Source organism: Rana temporaria, chromosome 3, assembly GCF_905171775.1.
Source record: "Rana temporaria chromosome 3, aRanTem1.1, whole genome shotgun sequence".
Classification (NCBI taxonomy): Eukaryota; Metazoa; Chordata; class Amphibia; order Anura; family Ranidae; genus Rana; species Rana temporaria.
This window is the reverse complement of record NC_053491.1, coordinates 103,024,784-103,044,520: the sequence shown is the minus strand read 5'-3', so window position 1 is coordinate 103,044,520 and position 19,737 is coordinate 103,024,784. Positions and strand designations below refer to the sequence as shown.

The window sequence follows — 19,737 nt, the reverse complement described above, 5'->3', positions numbered from 1 at the left end:
TACATTGTAAATTGCTGCGTAAACTGTTGGCACTATATATATCGTGTATAATAATGATAAGCCAGTCCTAGCTGTGAGTAGAGGAGAGAATGGATAACAGAACACAGCTGACAAAATTTCATTCTGTGGCCCAGATTCCCGTATGAGTTACGCCGGCGTATCTCCAGATACGCCGTCGTAACTCTGAGTCCGAGCCGTCGTATCTATGCGCCTGATTCTTAGAATAAGTTACGCATAGATTTGTATTAGATCCGCCCGGCGTAAGTCTCTTACGCTGTCGTATCTAAGTTGCATATTTACGCTGGCCGCTATTTACGCCTAGAAATATGTAAATCAACTAGATACGCCAATTCACGAACGTACGCCCGGCCAACGCAGTACAGATACGCCGTTTACGTTAGGCTTTTCCCGGCGTAAAGTTACCCTTGCTATATGAGGCGTACCAATGTTAAGTATTGACGTCGGAACAGCATCAAATTTTTCACGTTTTACGTCGTTTGCGTAAGTCGTTCGCGAATAGGGCTGTGCGTCATTTACGTGCACGTTTAAAGCATTGGCTTCTTGCGGGTTAATTTGGAGCATGCGCACTGGGATACTTTCACGGACGGCGCATGCGCCGTTCATTAAAAGCATCATTTACGTGGGGTCACATTAAATTTACATAACACACGCCCACATCTTCCACATTTGAATTAGGCGGGCTTACGCCGGCCTATTTACGATACGCCGCCGCAACTTTGGTTTGAGAATACTGGACTTGCTTGTCAAAGTTGCAGAGGCGTAACGTAAATAGGATACGTTATGCCCGCACAAAGATGCACGCTTCTACGTGAATCCAGGCCTGTGTGTCCCATTGAGGAGATGTCCCCACACCTCCTGGATTTCCTAAAAGGGGATCCACCAAAACCAGTGTCCCCATAGGAGGATTTTACCTCCATTACTGCTACAGTGACCATTCACAATTCTGGATCTTCCCTCACTTTTTGGGTTCGTTTACAAACATGACTATTATTTCTGGAAGTGCAGTCGCTGTAAATCTGAGGGGTAGATCTGAAATGAGGGGAGGCTCTGCTGATTTTATTACCCAATCATGTGCAAGCTAGAATGCTGTTTTTTCTACAGCGAGTGCACTTGTAGTGCAATTTCAAGTGCACTTTGCACTAGTACTGCAAAGTGGATTTGCCTTTCGTAAATAGCCCCCAAGGTGTGAATGAGCCTTAATGGGGCATTCTGGATGAAGCCTCTGCACATTGCTACAGTGGGTATATCTTATTTCAGAGCCCTAATGGGGCACAGAGAACAATAAAATACAATTAACAGGGCCCTTCTGTTTTCTATTCAAAACTAAAAAAAAGTGTCTGCCTTTAGAAACACTTTAGCACACTGAAATGTATCCTGCTAAATCATTAATTGTAAGCCAGTATTAAAGTAGAACTCCACTTACATTTTTTTTACTTTGTGGTCCCTTCCACCTCCTGTATTTAGAGCTGGTTCACACCAGATGCAGTTCAGCGTATTTTTATTCTGCGTCCAAAAATGTATGGGTATTATTTACCATGGATTCCAATGGCCTTAGTTCACCCCAGTGCAGTGCGTTCCAGTGCAGTTGACAAAAGTAGAACATGCTGTATTTTTTCTGTATGGAACACGGCTAAATGCATCAAAAAAGTACCGGAACGCACATGTCACAAATAGGGGGAAAAGTGCACTGGAATGCATAGAAAACATGCCAAAAATGCATCCAGAATGCTGAAATTGTGGTGTCAACCATCCCAAAAAATAAGAATGTGCCCAAGTCTTACAGATCCTCCCCACACTCAATGCTTCCTTCTTCATCCCGCACTGGCGGTCCTCTCCAATCAGAACCAAACTCTGCCTATATCCTGCTAGCCAGGCCAATCATTTACACACCCACGGGGGCTCAGTATTCAGCAGGCTGGGCTCACAGGACTCCATGACAGAGGGGTGCTATGTTAGTGTGACTCGGTCCAGGAGAAATGGTGGGGTATGCACTTACAGCTGGAGTTCTACTTTAATATTCAATGAACAATTATAGTAAATAAATACATTGTAAACAAGCTTATAAACATGTGGATGTGGTAAATGTGGTCATATGAGTCCTCTAATTACTCATATATCTCAAATGCAGCATCATGGCAGAAAAGTATTTTTTTATTTTTTTATCCAAAAGCATATTGTGATTTGGTAATGCTGATTAAAAAAAAAATCCTGAAGTTTCCTGATATCTGAAATATGAAATCTGTAACTAATGACAATGTGTGTTGACAGGTCAGTTCATTACCTGTATACTCCTTCCCTTCGGCGGTAAAGGTTGTTGAGGTTGGACCTCGGGATGGATTACAGAATGAGAAGGTAAGCCGACCATTAGGCTGCATTCACACTTGAGCTGATCGTTTTACAGGCTTAAATATTTGTACAGGCAGTTTTGCTTGAGCTTTTTTTCTTTTTTTTCTTTTTTTTAAGGCCTCATGTACAGGACGTAAAGAAAAAAAATGCTGGCGCTGCTGTCAGGGAAAACACAATGCTAAAAACTCGTTTTTTGACGTATTTTTTTAAGACGTTTATGAGGGGTTTTTGAGTGTCGGCATTTTTACAAAAAAAAACCACTCCCTTATTTTACACTGTTTGTGTACATTTTTACAATGTAAAAATGGCTGTAAACGCAATTGAGCGTTTTTTTTAGGCCTTTTGCGTTTTTTTACAGCCAAACAGCCCCTGCTTCCAGATGCACTGGCAGTCATTTTTTATTTTTATTTTTATTTTTACCGTCTCTAAACACTTATGCCTTCAAACTCCTCTGAAAGTTTATATGTGCATGGACAAATAGGCAGTAAAATAAAAATGTCAGACGCCCCCTAAAAGCAGCTGCAAAAGCGTCCTGTGTACGTGAGGCCTAAAACTATTTTGTAAAATAGGGGAAATTACTGCGCTGCCAGAGTGGGCGTGACAAAGCTGCTGACACAAACAAAAGACTATTTGTATATGAGAATGTAGAAAAAATGTGCAGCGCATTTTTTCTACGCTATAAAACTATTTTGGGCAATTGAATGCTATTTTCTAGGAAAAAATAAAAACGCGCAACGTTTGCTTTTTTTCAGGTGTTTCTATTGAAATCTATTGGGGCTAAAAATACTTGACACTTGTAGCTGTAAAGATGCTCATGTACTTTTTTGAGCTACCAGCTTAAAGTGACGCTACGCTATGAACAGGCACCACTCAAAACCATGGGATTTTCAATGTTTGTTGTTTTCCAACTACAAAATTGTGCTAAAAAACATTTCCTTTAGCTTTTGGACACATCCCTTAGTATGTCCCACGGAATGCAGGAGGCTGGCTTCTAAAGAAATCTTCACTGCAAGGATCTCAGGAGCGATTACATCACTTCCTGTTGGTGTTCCATTGCTGCACACTGAGGGCCAGATTCAGGTAGGGAGCGCGTAACTATGTGCGGGCGTAGCGTATCCTATTTACGCTACGCCTCTGCAACTTTGACAGGCAAGTGCATTATTCACAAAGCGCTTGCTCCGCAAGTTGCGGCGGCGTAGCGTAAATTGGCCGGCGTAAGCCCGCCTAATTCAAATGTGTAAGATGTGGGCGTGTTTTATGTAAAATCATCGCGACCCCACGTAAATGACGCTTTTTACGAACGGCGTATGCGCCGTCCGTGAACGTGTCCCAGTGCGCATGCTCCAAATTAACCCTCAAAAAGTCAATGCTTTCGACGCGAATGTAAATTACGCACAGCCCTATTCGCAAACGACTTGCGCAAACTACGTAATCAATGGAAAATTTGACGCTGGCCCGACGTCCATACTTAACATTGGCGCCTCATATAGCAGGGGTAACTTTACGCCGGAAAAAGCCTTACGTAATCGGTGTATCTGTACTGCGACGGCCAGGCGTACGTTCGTGAATAGGCATATCTAGCTGATTTACATATTCTAGGCATAAATCAGCGTACACGCCCCTAGCGGCCAGCGTAAATATGCAGTTAAGATACGACGGCGTAGGAGACTTGCGCCGGTCGTATCTTAGCAATATTTAAGCGTATCACAGCTTGAGAATACGCTTAAATATACAATGGCGGGGATTCGGACTTACGACGGCGTATCTACTGATACGCCCGTCGTAAGTCTACCTGAATCTGGCCCTGAGACTACAAATCCCACCCCCTAGGAATTGGTGTCTGAATGGGCAGCCATGTGGGTGGGACAGAACAGAAATCTTTGGGCCTGTCAATTAGACTGTGCCGTACAGTGGGTGGAGCATACTGGAAGTGTCACTCCTGGGTCCACCCACTACAGTGATCAGTAATTATGTCACAGCTTGATATATAAAATAACTACAGTGGGGAATATACAGGACGGGTCGCCAGGGGGATAGCACACATGGCAGCCAACAGTCTTAAAGCAGTAGTAAACCGCATAAAATTGGTCCCCCTGCAGGCTCATGTCATCATGTGCTAGTATGCCGCATACTAGTACATTATGGCACGCTTGCCTAAAAAATGAAGCTCTCCAGCAGCGAGCTGTCGCTGCGGACAGGGAGTCCATCTTCACCCAGGCTTCCTTCTGGGTTTACAAATGGTCACAAACACAAATTCTCCTGCACTTGGGAGTGCCCCTGCTCAGGATGAATAAGCTATATCGCCCTCTTGGTTCAACAAGGATAAGCCAAGTCTTGCTGCCCTCTAAAGATTGGGGTAGTCTGATATTCTAAAACCACAAGAAACATAAAGAAAAGGGCGCACAGACCTAGTGCATTATCCTAAAACCACAATTGTATTGTTAAAAAAAAATATTTTGGCTCTGAGAAAGAGTTTAAGCTCGAAACGCTTTAGCCTATTGGGTCTTCACCTCCTGCCTGAGATTTTGATGCACTATGGACTGAACAATGTTGTACCATGTGATGAGCTTTAACTCAATTGTTATTTTCTGAGTATTATAATACTAACCTTTTTTTAAGAATAAAATTATGGTTTTAGGATAATGTTTTAGGTTGGTGCGCCTTTTCTTGTGGTTTCCTTCTGGGCTCTGGCTGTTTGAATGGATGAGCTGCGATGACATCACTCCTGCGGCACAGATCTCTCAATGGACAGCATGCCGTCCATTGAGAGTGCAGTGCACATGCGCCAGTGACATCACCGGCTGCTACACATGTAAATATCTCTTAAACGCTGTACTTTTAGGAGATATTTACTGCACCTACAATACAGACCAAAAGTTTGGACACACCTTCCCATTCAAAGAGTTTTCTTTATTTTCATGACTATGAAAATTGTAGATTCACACTGAAGGCATCAAAACTTTGAATTAACACATGTGGAATTATACATAACAAAAAAGTGTGAAACAACTGAAAATATATTTCATTTTCTAGGTTCTTCAAAGTAGCCACCTTTTGCTTTGATTACTGCTTGGCACACTCTTGGCATTCTCTTGATGAGCTTCAAGAGGTAGTCACCTGGCGCAGCACCCCATCACTCTCCTTCTTGGTCAAATAGCCCTTACACAGCCTGGAGGTGTGTTTGGGGTCATTGTCCTGTTGAAAAATAAATGATGGTCCAACTAAACGCAAACCGGATGGAATAGCATGGCGCTGCAAGATGCTGTGGTAGCCATGCTGGTTCAGTATGCCTTCAATTTTGAATAAATTCCCAACAGTGTCACCAGCAAAGCACCCCCACACCATCACACCTCCTCCTCCATGCTTCACGGTGGGAACCAGGCATGTAGAGTCCATCCGTTCACCTTTTCTGCGTCGCACAAAGACACGGGGGTTGGAACCAAAGATCTCAAGTTTGGACTCATCAGACCAAAGCACAGATTTCCACTGGTCTAATGTCCATTCCTTGTGTTCTTTATCCCAAACAAGTCTCTTCTGCTTGTTGCCTTTCTTTAGCAGTGGTTTCCTAGCAGATATTCTACCATGAAGGCCTGATTCACACAGTCTCCTCTTAACAGTTCTAGAGATGTGTCTGCTGCAAAAGGTGGCTACTTTGAAGAACCTAGAATATGAAATATATTTTCCGTTGTTTCACACTTTTTTGTTATGTATAATTCCACATGTGTTCATTCATAGTTTTGATGCCTTCAGTGTGAATCTACAATTTTCATAGTCATGAAAATAAAGAAAACTCTTTGAATGAGAAGGTGTGCCCAAACTCTTGTTCTGTACTGACTATAGGTAAACCTTTTATAGGCTTACTTGTAGGTACAAGATAGAAAAGTGGAGTTTACTATCGCTTTAAAGAATAAGTTCACCTTTAGTAACATGTTATACCTGTATTTATGGCTGAAATGCTCTGCAGGCTCCTAAGAAAAAAAATTATTAAATGCACATTTGTTTCACCTGCAAAATCCTGTCACTTTGGCCTTTAGAAAGGTTTGGAGGGCTTTTCCGGGAACAAAGAAGGCAGGTTTTCTCACCGCCAGGATTGTGAGTACTTTCAACAAAGTTCAGCTTTAAATATTATTGTAACTGGAATATTCTTCAGCATTCTGTTGGTTTGAGCTGCTATCTTTGTATGTTTTGTAGACAAATGTACCAACAGAAGTGAAAATCAACCTCATTAACATGCTATCCGAATCTGGATTGAAATCAATTGAAGCAACAAGCTTTGTATCTCCAAAATGGGTTCCTCAGGTATGTACCTTTACTGAGCTGTGGAGTGACAGAAAGGAACTTACTCAAACCAATAATTTTGTTGATCTCCTTCACCAAATTGCATTATATGTGTATAAAGAGAATGTGTGTGTGTATATAATATATATATATATATATATATATATATATAAATTAGTGGTTTTGTACATGTGTTCTTTTTTTAAAGCGGAGGTTCACCCAAAAAACATTTATATAAGATCATATTCTTTATACTTCCAACGTGTACAGTAGGCCCTTTTTTTTGGCTGTACATACCTTATTAGTCACTCCCGCAGGAGTAGACGTTTATATGCTGCAGCGCAATATCATTTGGGACTTCGCCCAGATGATTGACGTCCTTGAGAAAAAGTTCCCCCCGGCCGGATAAGGCCCCCCCCCTATTGCGTAGGCACGTCACGAGTGTCAGGTAGTTTCCGAAAGAACCCGAACATGCAGAGCTGCAAGTCAGCTCTACACGGCGCATGCGCACCGACTAGGAGCCGCGTAGAGCTGACTCGCAGCTCTGCATGTTCGGGTTCTTTCGGAAACTCTGTGACGCGCCTACGCAATAGGGGGGGGGGCCTTATCCGGCCGGGGGGAACTTTTTCTCAAGGACGTCAATCATCTGGGCAAAGTCCCAGATGACATTGCGCCCCAGCATAGAAACGCCTACTCCCGCGGGAGTGACTACCCAGAAGCCGGATTGAAAATAGCTATAATAAGGTATGTACAGCCAAAAAAAAAGGGCCTACTGTACATGTTGGAAGTATAAAGAACATGATCTTATATAGATGTTGTTTGGGTGAACCTTCGCTTTAAGTATTATGGACAGAACAAAGTCTGTTAAAAATGAAAAATTCCATATTCGGATACATTTTTCTATCCAGCCAGCAGGTGGCACTCTAGGCTACGTTTCCTGTAATCCCTGATCAGAGCTTTGAATCAGACAAATAGAACTTTATAAATAAAATGAACAAAACGCAGTGCTAATGAAATGATAGTGCACACACCACTATACAAAGTAAGGGGGATATGTGTCCAGTAAGTGATGTAGATATGTGCAAACAAATAGTACAAGTAAATATATATAAATAATGATAAAAAAATATATAAATTGCATCAAAAAAAAATTGCATGATTAAAAAAAATCACATCACACTAAGGTGCATAAACATGCATAATAAATAATAGTGGTAAACAGTCCAATCCTTAAAAATGACACACAAGTCCATATAAAAGTGTTGTAAGGTGCTCCCCTATGGTAATTAAAGCAGAGCTCCACCCTAAGGTGGAACTCCCGCTGATCGGAACCCTCCCCCCTCCGGTGTCACATTTGACACCTTTCAGGGGGGAGGGGGGTGCAGATACCTGTTTAAAGACAGGTATTTGCACCCACTTCCGGCCACACAGTCGCGGGCAGACTGCGGGCATGACGTCACCTCCCGTCCCCGTCCCCGTCCCCCCCCCCGTTGTGTTCTGGGAACACTCGGCTCCCAGTACACAGCGGGAGCCAATCTGCAGGCGTAGCGCGACTCGCGAATGCGCCGTAGGAAAACGGGCAGTGAAGCCGGAGCGCTTCACTACCTGGTTCCCTCACAGAGGATGGCGGGGGGGGGGAGCAGAGTGAAGAGCGGTCGCTCGTCCTCTGCTGCGGGCGGCGCTGGACTCCAGGATAGGTAAGTGTCCTAATATTAAAAGTCAGCAGCTGCAGTATTTGTAGCTGCTGGCTTTTAATATTTTCTTTTCAGCGGACATCCGCTTTAACAGTACAAAGAAAAACAAAAAGACTGCGCTACAACACAATAAACACCAAGGCAGCAGCTATCGTGTGAAGTACACAAATAAACATAAAAAACAAAAAGCCGCGCCAAGAAATGGTTAAACAAGTCCACTACTGAAGGTAGAAGGGATAACAATGGAAAAAGTCTATGAGCTCTTATACAGAGGCCAAAGATGCACTTGGTAGTACAAGGACACAAGTTCCATATAATGTGGCACAATGATGTAACGATGGATGTAAATTCCTCCAACACCCGGTGACAAGCATGCAGTATGTGAAATTCCTCCACCTGGAAATCAAAGCCTCTTACCAGAAGGTAAGGAATCAAAGCGGATGGCTATAACCCAGCCTCGGCCTTTAATTTCTCCAGGGATCCCAGATCAGGAGTCCGCAGCGTCACAATCGATAGATCACAGTTGCTCCATTGGAGGGAGTGTATAAAAAGAGAGGACGCATATAGCGTAATACAGTACAGTAACCACATTTATTAAAAAGTAGTCTACTTACAGCAGCAATGAATAAAAACAGCCAATGTATTTAAAAGTTGAAAAAGCCGGCCGGCAAACAGGAGCCCTTCCTCCCGAGCGTGGTGATGTCACTGACGCAGCCTCCCAGACGCGTTTCGTCACAAGCTGACGTTATCAATGGGGGCCTGTTTGCCGGCCGGCTTTTTCAACTTTTAAATACATTGGCTGTTTTTATTCATTGCTGCTGTAAGTAGACTACTTTTTAATAAATTTGGTTACTGTACTGTATTGCGCTATATGCGTCCTCTTTTTATACACTCCCTCCAATGGAGCAACTGTGATCTATCTTTTTATACACTCCCTCCAATGGAGCAACTGTGATCTATCGATTGTGACGCTGCGGACTCCTGATCTGGGATCCCTGGAGAAATTAAAGGCCGAGGCTGGGTTATAGCCATCCGCTTTGATTCCTTACCTTCTGGTAAGAGGCTTTGATTTCCAGGTGGAGGAATTTCACATACTGCATGCATGTCACCGGGTGTTGGAGGAATTTACATCCATCGTTACATCATTGTGCCACATTATATGGAACTTGTGTCCTTGTACTACCAAGTGCATCTTTGGCCTCTGTATAAGAGCTCATAGACTTTTTCCATTGTTATCCCTTCTACCTTCAGTAGTGGACTTGTTTAACCATTTCTTGCCGCGTCTTTTTGTTTTTTATCCGCTTTAACACTCACCTTAGAGCGTGCGACCTTGCAACTAAGCGTGACGGCGTAGGGGAGGGGACAGAACAACAGGAGAGTCTGTGTAAGGCTGAGAGGACTGTTTACCATATCCCAATCTGTACATCTCGCTACAAGCCTGTTATAGAGTGGTGCACTGTCTTACCTGCAGTATGTGAGTACCCCGGCAAGGGATCTCTCTTTTTATTCAAATAAATATTGTTAAAATGTTACTTGCACATTCTAGGGTCCGTGTTCATCCGATCCCCCCATAGGGGAGAGCGGCGAAAAGACAGGGCGGTCCCTGCACAGTGCGATCCCCGCTGAGCAAGCGGAGCATACGGAGGCGGATCATTACTGATCCGCTCCGTGTGAAAAGGGCCTTAGAGGTTTGTTGGAGAACCTTAGTGAACATCATCATGAAGGCCAAGGGACACACCAGACAGGTCAGGGATAAAGTTGTTGAAAAGTTTGAAGCAGGGTTAGGTTATAAAAAAAAAAAAAAAAAAAAAAATATCTCAAGCTTTGAAAATCTCACCTTCACCAATGAACTTTAATATAGCCTGATCTGTGTCACACTTTGTCACTTTTTGCACTTTAAACAAATCTATATGTTATATTGCGATTAATGGGAGTGAAATATGCATGTTTATTATTCATTTGTGTAGTACAATTTTCATGAATTGATTAGGTAGTACAATTTCTGTATTTGATCTAAAAAAAATTATTTATTATCACAATATTTATTTATGGTATTTGGTGGGGTAGCACTGCACTAATTGGTTACTATGTCCAAAATCCTAAAACTGTCCCAAAGGATCCTTTTATGTACCATTGTGTATCACAGACCAGACGCCTTTACCGTCTTCCATAGAGACAAGAGGGTGCTGCAAAGCTCCTTCCCAAGCTGGCTGCAGGGGTTGGTAATGAGAGGCTGTTACATTGCGGTGGCTACATGGGATAAAGGAACTTTCTTTATCGTACATCACGGGACACAGAGCGGCATATTCATTACTATGTGGGTTATATGGAGTACCTTCAGGTGATGGACACTGGCAATCTCAAACAGGAAGTGCCTCTCCCTATATAACCCCCTCCCATAGGAGGAGTACCTCAGTTTTTTCGCCAGTGTCTTAGGTGTTGGTCATGGAATAAGCTTTGCCTCCACATCCTTGGGATCAAGGCAGGCTAACCGGATCTGTCCAAAATGCCTCAGTGCTAAGGTGGACAGTACCCGGGCCCCAAGTCGTGGGGTTTAGCCTATAATGCTTCTCTTTTAGAGGGCTGGACCCTGGGCCCAGGTCTTGGAGCTTTTTTAAAAAAGCCAAAAGTATCCTGTTTGCCAGAGTGCTGTATAGGTCCAGGACAGAGGTTCCTTCCAGGACCCCAGTGCCTGAAGGTCTAGTACACTACCCACGGAGATGGGAGAAGATTGGACATGTTGTGCTTTACAAACGTCCTGCGGCATGGAGCAGGTAAGAGGAGGGCCTGCGGGACTTGGTTCGACAGTGGGCTCTCCAGGGGTGATCTTTTGGGGGGTTAGCCTGAATATGCTCTGCATTGGCAGCCTGGTTCACTATGTCTGTGTAAGACAGGATGACTTTCCTTCCCCCCAGCACTTGGTCCCCCTGTCCTAGGATTTTTGCTAGCTATTCGCTGTGCGACAGGTTGGGGTTTTATTTTTTTTGGAAAAAAAAAAAAATCCCAGGGCTAGAAGAGAGGTTCCTGTTGGGCCTCTAATGAGCCTTACCTGACCGAATGTTTGAATCTGCCGCTCCTCCAGAGGCTCCGTGTGAGCTAGCGTTCGGCGGCGCGTCTCCTCCATGTGTAGGCCCCCTTTCCCGGCATACGTGCGCGCGGGCACCTCATATAGGTTGCCTTCGCGCCGTTCGGGGAGAGGGGGCGGTGACGCACGTATTGACGTCAGAGAGGGGCGTGCCGCAGCGCCGTTATACACGGCAAGCAGCGTTCTGCTCAGTTTACAGCTGAGAGGGGAACAAGGAGGACACAGAGCGGCAGAGCTCTGACACCCGGTGGCGCAGAAGGGTATTACAATATTGGAGCTCGCTCCAAAACAGTGACAGTTAAGCCTAAAATCCCTCCTTCAGCAGATTGGTGCTGGCAAAAATCAGGGTGGGCCAGTACAAAAAAAAAAAAAGAAAACCTATTTTTACTAATAGGCTTACTGGTCCCACCGGGTTTTTGGACATTATGACTTTGTTCCCTAAACCCTAAATTTTACTCTCCTAGCTAAAACACTTGGTGTTATATGCAGAGTCCCTCAGTGTTGTATCATGGCTCCCAAGGGTTCAGGATCAAGAGCTACAAAAAATGCCAAAAAACAGAAGGGTTCCCCCTCTGATTCTGATGATGTGAATCCAGCTATGCCGGTACTTCCCCCCCCCTGTGATTCCTGCAGGGGTCGCCTTGGTTGAGCCATTAGGGGAGGCTGGTGCTGAGGCTGGCCCAGAACCACCCAACCCTGTGTTTGTCACAGAGGAAGTACTAGCTGCCTCCCTGGGAGGGCTAGAAAAGAGGTTAGCCGCTATGATCGCTAACGCTATTCCAGGCAAAAGGCGGACTAGATCCCCATCGCCTAGATGTGTATCCTCGGATGCTGAATTTCTCTCTCCCGAGGAATTAGAGGTTCAGGAGGATCTGTTGGACCGGAACCTAGAGGGAACAGAGTGGGAGGAATCTACTGTGGAGGAACCTTTTTCAGCCTCCCAAGCGGAGAGCCTGTGGATCCAGTCTTTGACAGACTTGGTCCGGTCGGCATTTAAGTTGCCCTTGCCTGAGCCTCAGGTCCCTGCAGTCTCCTCCTTGGGTTCTCTGAAAGCTCCCTTGAATAACGCAGTTTTCCCGGTCCATCCTCTTTTGGAGGAGTTGATTTTCCAGGATTGGGTACGACCAGACAGAATTTTTCTGCCACCTAAACGGTTTTCGGTTATCTACCCTATGGAAGAGAAATTTTCTAAGAGATGGGCGCTCCCAGCTGTGGACGCAGCCATCTCGTGTGTAAATAAGTCATTAACTTGCCCGGTGGAAAACATTCATATGTTTAAAGACCCGGTGGATAAACGTTTGGAAACTCTATTAAAGGCATCCTTTGCTACGGCAGGAGCAGTGGTGCAGCCAGCTGTGGCTGCTATCGTGGTCTGTCAAGCCTTAAAGGACCAGACAAAACAGATGCTTAGAGACATCCCTGCCCAACAGGCAGAGGAACTATCGGATATTCCCAGAGCGCTGTGCTTTGCGGTGGATGCTATAAAGGACTCCATCCAGCAGGCATCTCGTTTATCACTATTTTTAGTGCATATGAGAAGGCTCTTATGGCTAAAGAACTGGGCGGCCGAGCCTCCATGCAAGAAGCTTCTGGCAGGTTTTCCTTTCCATGGAGGTCGACTCTTCGGAGAAGATCTGGATAAATACATTCAGACTATTTCAAGTGGCAAAAGTACCCTTTTACCAGTCAAAAATAAGTTTCGGGGTCCGGCATTTAAGAGGCAGCTCTGCCCTGTGCCAGGGCCCTCTAATTCCAGGCAGTATCGACGGCCTCCTGCGCGATCAAACTTTAACAATAAATCGCAGGGGCAGGCCCCTGGGGGCAAAAAGCCATGGTATCGCAAGCCAGCAAAGCCAGCCCCTAAGTCTGCCTTATGAAGGGATGCCCCCACCCACGAGGGTAGGGGGAAGGCTTTGTTTCTTTTCAAAGATCTGGGAAGCCAATATCCCCGACAGATGGGTCCGATCTTCTGTGGCCACAGGCTACAGATTAGAGTTTCTAAAGTTGCCCCCTCCTCATTATCAGGAATCAAGAATTCCAAACGATCCAACAAAGAAGTCCTCATTTTTTGCGGCATTGGATCGTCTGCTTGGTCAGGGCGTGATGGTAGAAGTACCAGCCCAAGAGCAAGGGCTAGGTTTTTACTCCAATCTATTTGTCGTACCCAAGCCCAACGGCGATGTCAGACCAATTTTGGACCTAAAGCATTTAAACGTTTACCTAAAGGTTCAGTCATTCCGGATGGAATCTGTTCGGTCAGCGGCCGCCGCGCTCCAGAAGGACGACTTTCTGGCCTCCATAGACATAAAGGATGCTTACCTTCATATACCGATCTTTCAGCCACATCAGAGATTTTTACGCTTCTCGGTGGCTCAGCGTCACTTCCAATTTGTGGCGCTTCCTTTCGGACTGGCTACGGCCCCTCGGGTGTTTACCAAGGTTCTAGCTCCAATATTAGCCAATCTAAGAATCCAAGGGGTCACGGTCCTAGCATATTTGGACGACCTCTTGATCATAGACCACTCACCTCCTTGTCTGGAGCGAGCGGTTGCCCTCACGGTTCAAGACCTCGAGAGGTTCGGCTGGGTCATTAACCGAGAAAAATCAGCATTCCAACCCACAAAACAGTTGGAATATCTCGGCATGAGGTTAGACACAGCTCAGCAAAAGGTATTTTTACCCCTGGTAAAGGTCAAGGCTATCAAAGATTTGATTCAGCTGGTTCTAAGCAAAAAAGAACCAACTATTCGCCTATGTATGCGTTTACTAGGCAAACTGGTGGCTACGTTCGAGGCGGTACCTTACGCACAGAGCCATACACGCGTCCTACAGGCAGCCATTCTGGCAGCTTGGAGCAAGAAAGGACAGGCCCTAGAGTTTCCTTTAGCACTATCATCAAGAGCCCGGCAAAGTCTGTGCTGGTGGTTAAACCCTCAGAACCTGCTGAAGGGAAAATCTTTCAGCCCCATAGCCTGGAAGATAGTGACCACAGATGCCAGCCTGAAAGGCTGGGGAGCGGTCTTGGATGGTTGCACTCACCAAGGTACTTGGGCAGCGGCGGAGAATCAGTTGCCCATCAATATCCTGGAGCTCAGGGCTGTCCGGCTAGCCCTCCTGGCATGGACATCCAAATTGCAGGGATACCCGGTGAGAATACAATCAGACAATGCCACAGCCGTGGCATATATAAACCACCAAGGGGGAACCAAGAGTCAGGCCGCTCAGAAAGAAGTGAGCTTGATTTTTCTGTGGGCAGAGGCTCATGTACCCTGCATATCGGCAATATTCATTCCCGGAGTGGACAACTTGCAGGCAGACTTTCTAAGTCGCCAAACTCTGTCACCAGGGGAGTGGGCTCTACATCCCCAGGTTTTTCAGACAATCTGCCAAAGGTGGGGTGTGCCAGACGTGGATGTCATGGCATCGAGATTTAACAAGAAGCTAGACAGGTTCATGTCCCGGAAAAGGGACCCTATGGCCTGCGGAACCGATGCGTTGGTGTGCCCTTGGCATCAGTTCAAACTCCTGTATGCCTTTCCCCCGTTACAGCTACTACCCCGGCTGTTGCGTAGGATCAGAGTGGAGCACAAGCCAGTGATCCTGGTTGCTCCAGCATGGCCCCGGAGGGCATGGTACTCACTAATCCTGAAGATGACAGAGGGAGACCCTTGGACTCTTCCTCTACGACCAGACCTACTCTCTCAAGGCCCGATCCTCCACCCTGCATTACGGCGTCTAAATTTGACGGCCTGGCGGCTAAATCCCTGATTCTCAGGGGTAGAGGTCTGGCTAAAACAGGTTATCTCTACCCTAATCAGGACTAGAAAGCTGTCTCCTTAGTAATTTTTTTACAGGGTTGGGAGGGCCTATGTAGGCTGGTGTGAGTCCAAGAAGTGGATTTCCCGCATATATACCATTGATAGAATGTTATGTTTTCTCCTGCTAGGAGTGGATAAAGGCCGGGCATTAAGCACATTTAAGGGACAGATTTCAACTCTGTCGGTGTGGTTTTCAGAAGCCGTTGGCCGCCCTCTCACTGGTTAAGACCTTCATGCAAGGGGTCTTACGTATTAATCCTCCGGTTAAGTCGCCACTTTGTCCGTGGGACTTAAATCTTGTTGTGTCAACTTGCAGAAGCAACATTTTGAGCCGTTGGCTGAGTTTTCTTTGGTGTTACTGACAAAGAAGTTGGTATTTTCTGGTTGCCATAATTTCAGCCAGGAGAGTGTCAGAATTAGCGACCTTATCTTGTAAGGAGCCATATCTTATTCTGCATAAGGACAGGGTGGTTCCCGTCTTCATCCTTCCTTTTCTACCAAAGGTTATATCCAGTTCTCATCTGAACCAGGATTTGGTACTACCATCCTTCTCCCAAAGCCCACTTCCAGAAAGGAAGGGTTGCTGCATACCTTGGATATTATCAGGGCCATGAGGGCCTATCTTAGAGCTACAGAGAAGATTCGGAAAACAGATGTGTTGTTCATTGGGCGCCTCCTGGGCAGCACATCATCAGTTCTCTATGGCTCAAGTATGCAAAGCGGCTACCTGGTCTTCAGTCCACACGTTTACTAGAATTATACCAGTTGGACGTAAGAAGGAATACAGATACAGCCTTTGGGCAGGCAGTGCTGCAGGCTGCGATTTAAGACCCTCAGAATCGGGGGCACCCTTGAGTTAAAAATGTAAAACATTTATTTTTCTCGACTAAGTTGGATTTATTATTATTATTTGAGTGTATCTCGGAATTAAATCCTTTTGGGAAGATGTCTCCCTCCCCTCATTAAGCATTGCTTTGGGACATCCCACATAGTAATGAATATGCCGCTCTGTGTCCCGTGATGTACGATAAAGAAAAAGGGATTTTTAATACAGCTTACCTGTAAAATCCTTTTCTTGGAGTACATCACGGGACACAGAGCTCCCACCCCTCTTATGGGGAACATTTTGGGAGGCATACTGCTTGCTACAAAACTGAGGTACTCCTCCTATGGGAGGGGGTTATATAGGGAGAGGCACTTCCTGTTTGAGATTGCCAGTGTCCATCACCTGAAGGTACTCCATATAACCCACATAGTAATGAATATGCAGCTCTGTGTCCCGTGATGTACTCCAAGAAAAGGATTTTACAGGTAAGCTGTATTAAAAAATCCCTTTTTGGTGCTGTGATGGCGCTACAGACCTCCTCCCTCATGCATCCAAAAAAGCACTACAGACCCCCCCAGTCATTCCCCTGCAGCCAGGAAGTGCCAGACCCCCCCCCCCCCCCACATAAGCTCCATCTTGTAAACATACAGCTTGCGGTCTGAGGTTGTACTATAAGGGCCTAGTATGGATTGGGTGGGGATCCCAATGCCATTTTATTTATTTTTTTACTTTTGTATATTCCTCGCAGTGGTGTGTGTGTGTGTGTGTGTGTGTGTGTGTGTGTTTTTTTTTTTTTTCTTATTCAGCTGTCAGCTGGGATAAGGACATATTTTGAACATATAAGTGCTATTTACAAGTCATAATTGTACTTGTAATGTTATTCATTTTGATTAGATGGCAGATCATGTAAAAGTTATGCATGGAATAAAGAAGTATCCCAGTGTCAGCTATCCTGTCCTAACTCCAAACCTCACTGGATTCCAGGCAGCGGTAAGTTCTATATTTATGTACACTAATAGCAAAATGGGTATATATGTATACTGTATATCGGTATTTTTTTTACTATGTTTTTGACCAGGGTGGTGCTGTGGACATAGCCTATCTTGATTTCTGTAAAGCATTTCATACAGTTCCACATAATGGGGTTTATTTACGAAAGACAAATCCACTTTGCACTGAAAGTGCACTTGGAAGTGCAGTTGCTGTAGATCTGAGGGGGACATGCAAGAAAAATAAAAAAACAGCATTTTAGCCTGCACATGATTGGATGATAAAATCAGCAGAGCTTCCCCTCAGATCTACAGCGACTGCACTTCCAAGTGCACTTGTAGTGCAAAGTGGATTTGCCTTTTGTAGATAACCCCCAATGTGTCTATAAAGAAGTTGTACACACCAGGACTTAAAGCAGGGGTTCACCCAAAAAAACTTTTTTTAATATTACACACATTAGAGCTAGCATAGTAAAGGCATTTACATTCTGCGTTTTTTTTTTTCTCTGTACATACCTTTATATTCTGTTTTTGTCCAGGGCTTCCGGGTTCCGATGACTGCGGGCCTGGGCGTTCCTATCCTTCCGTTGGATGATTGACGGCTTGTGAAACAGGTGACCTGTCGCACAACGCGCGTCACCAGATGTCGGGAAATAGCCGAGCTGCAAGTCGGCACTATACAGCGCCTGCGCAATCAGGTCTACACGGCGGGCGCAGGCGCCGTATAGTGCCGACTCGCAGCTCGGCTATTTCCGGAAATCTGGTGACGCGCGTTGTGTGACAGGTCACCTGTTTCACAAGCCGTCAATCATCGAACCAAAGGATAGGAACGCCCAGTCCCGCAGTCATCGGAACCCTGAGGCAGGGATAGGAACGCCCAGTCCTGGAGTCATCAGAACGCAGAAGCCCTGGACCAAATCAGAACATAAAGGTAAATACGGAGAAAAAAAAAAACCTGCCAAAAGTATATGCCCTTACTATGCTGGCTCTAATGTTAAAAAATCGTTTTTAGGGTGAACCTCCACTTTAACTCTTGGGTGGTTAAGTGGAATTGCCTAAAGGATAGATGTCATTGTGTGGTAGTAAAAGGGGTTCATTTGGAACAGAGACCCGTCTACACAAAGCTCTGTACTGGGTCCTGTTCTATTTAATCTATATGTAAGTGATACTAAAGGTTTGTTGGGTAAGGTATGTATTTTTGCTTATGACACAAAAGTGTGTAATAAGGTTGACGGTCCCAGAAGTGTCCATAGCATGGATTATGATTTGGCATTGCTGGAAGATTGGCCAAAGCAGTAGAAACTGCAGTTCAGTGTTTCTATATGTGAAATAATGCACCTAGGGAAAAATAATCCCTTTAAAGAGTACAACATTGGGGGTACAGTGTTGGCCAGTAATATAGAAGAGAAAGATTTGGATGTACAGTTGTGGCCAAAAGTTTTGAGAATGACACAAATATTAGTTTTCACAAAGTTTGCTGCTAAACTGCTTTTAGATCTTTGTTTGTTGTTTCTGTGATGTAGTGAAATATAATTACACGCACTTCATACGTTTCAAAGGCTTTTATCGACAATTACATGACATTTATGCAAAGAGTCAGTATTTGCAGTGTTGGCCCTTCTTTTTCAGGACCTCTTCAATTCGTCTGGGCATGCTCTCAATCAACTTCTGGGCCAATTCCTGACTGAGAGCAACCCATTCTTTCATAATCACTTCTTGGAGTTTGTCAGAATTAGTGGGTTTTTGTTTGTCCACCCGGCTCTTGAGGATTGACCACAAGTTCTCAATGGGATTAAGATCTGGGGAGTTTCCAGGCCATGGAGCCAAAATGTCAACGTTTTGCTCCCCGAGCCACTTGGTTATCACTTTTGCCTTATGGCACGGTGCTCCATCATGCTGGAAAATACATTGTTCTTCACCAAACTGTTGTTGGATTGTTGGAAGAAGTTGCTGTTGGAGGGTGTTTTGGTACCATTCTTTATTCATGGCTGTGTTTTTGGGCAAAATTGTGAGCCCACTCCCTTGGATGAGAAACAACCTCACACATGAATGGTCTCTGGATGCTTTACTGTTGGCATGACACAGGACTGGTGGTAGCGCTCACCTTTTCTTCTCCGGACAAGCCTTTTTCCTGATGCCCCAAACAATCGGAAAGAGGCTTCATTGGAGAATATGACTTTGCCCCAGTCCTCAGCAGTCCATTCACCATATTTTCTGCAGAAGATCACTCTGTCCCTGATGTTTTCTTTTGGAGAGAAGTGGCTTCTTTGCTGCCCTTCTTGACACCAGGCCATCTTCCAAAAGTCATCACCTCACTGTGCATGCAGATGCGCTCACACCTGCCTGCTGCCATCCCTGAGCAAGCTCTGCACTGGTGGCACTCTGATTCCGCAGCTGAATCCTCTTTGGGAGACGGTCCTGGCGCTTGCTGGACTTTCTTGGGCACCCTGAAGCCTTCTTCACAAATGCAGTGGAATTTTTTTTTTTTATGGGATTAAGTTAATTTTCATGGCAAAGAGGAACTTTGCAATTAATTGCAATTTGTCTGATCACTCTCCATAACATTCTGGAGTATATGCAATTTCCCATCTCAAAAACTGAGGCAGCAGACTTTGTGAAAATTAGTATTTGTGTCAGTCTCAAAACTTTTGGCCATGGTTGTACAGTGCCTTAAAAAAGT

At 45.0% G+C, this 19,737-nt stretch overlaps 1 protein-coding gene across 1 annotated transcript in view; it reads left to right on the top strand.

The window, feature by feature from the left end:
- LOC120931567 (hydroxymethylglutaryl-CoA lyase, mitochondrial-like) overlaps nucleotides 1-19,737 on the top strand; it is a 43,536-nt gene that overhangs the window by 6,725 nt on the left and 17,074 nt on the right. Inside the window, exons 2-4 of the mRNA XM_040343136.1 lie at nucleotides 2,290-2,373; nucleotides 6,559-6,666; nucleotides 16,963-17,058. Of these exons, the coding sequence (XP_040199070.1) occupies nucleotides 2,290-2,373; nucleotides 6,559-6,666; nucleotides 16,963-17,058 (288 nt within the window). The remainder of the gene's footprint in view (nucleotides 1-2,289; nucleotides 2,374-6,558; nucleotides 6,667-16,962; nucleotides 17,059-19,737) is intronic.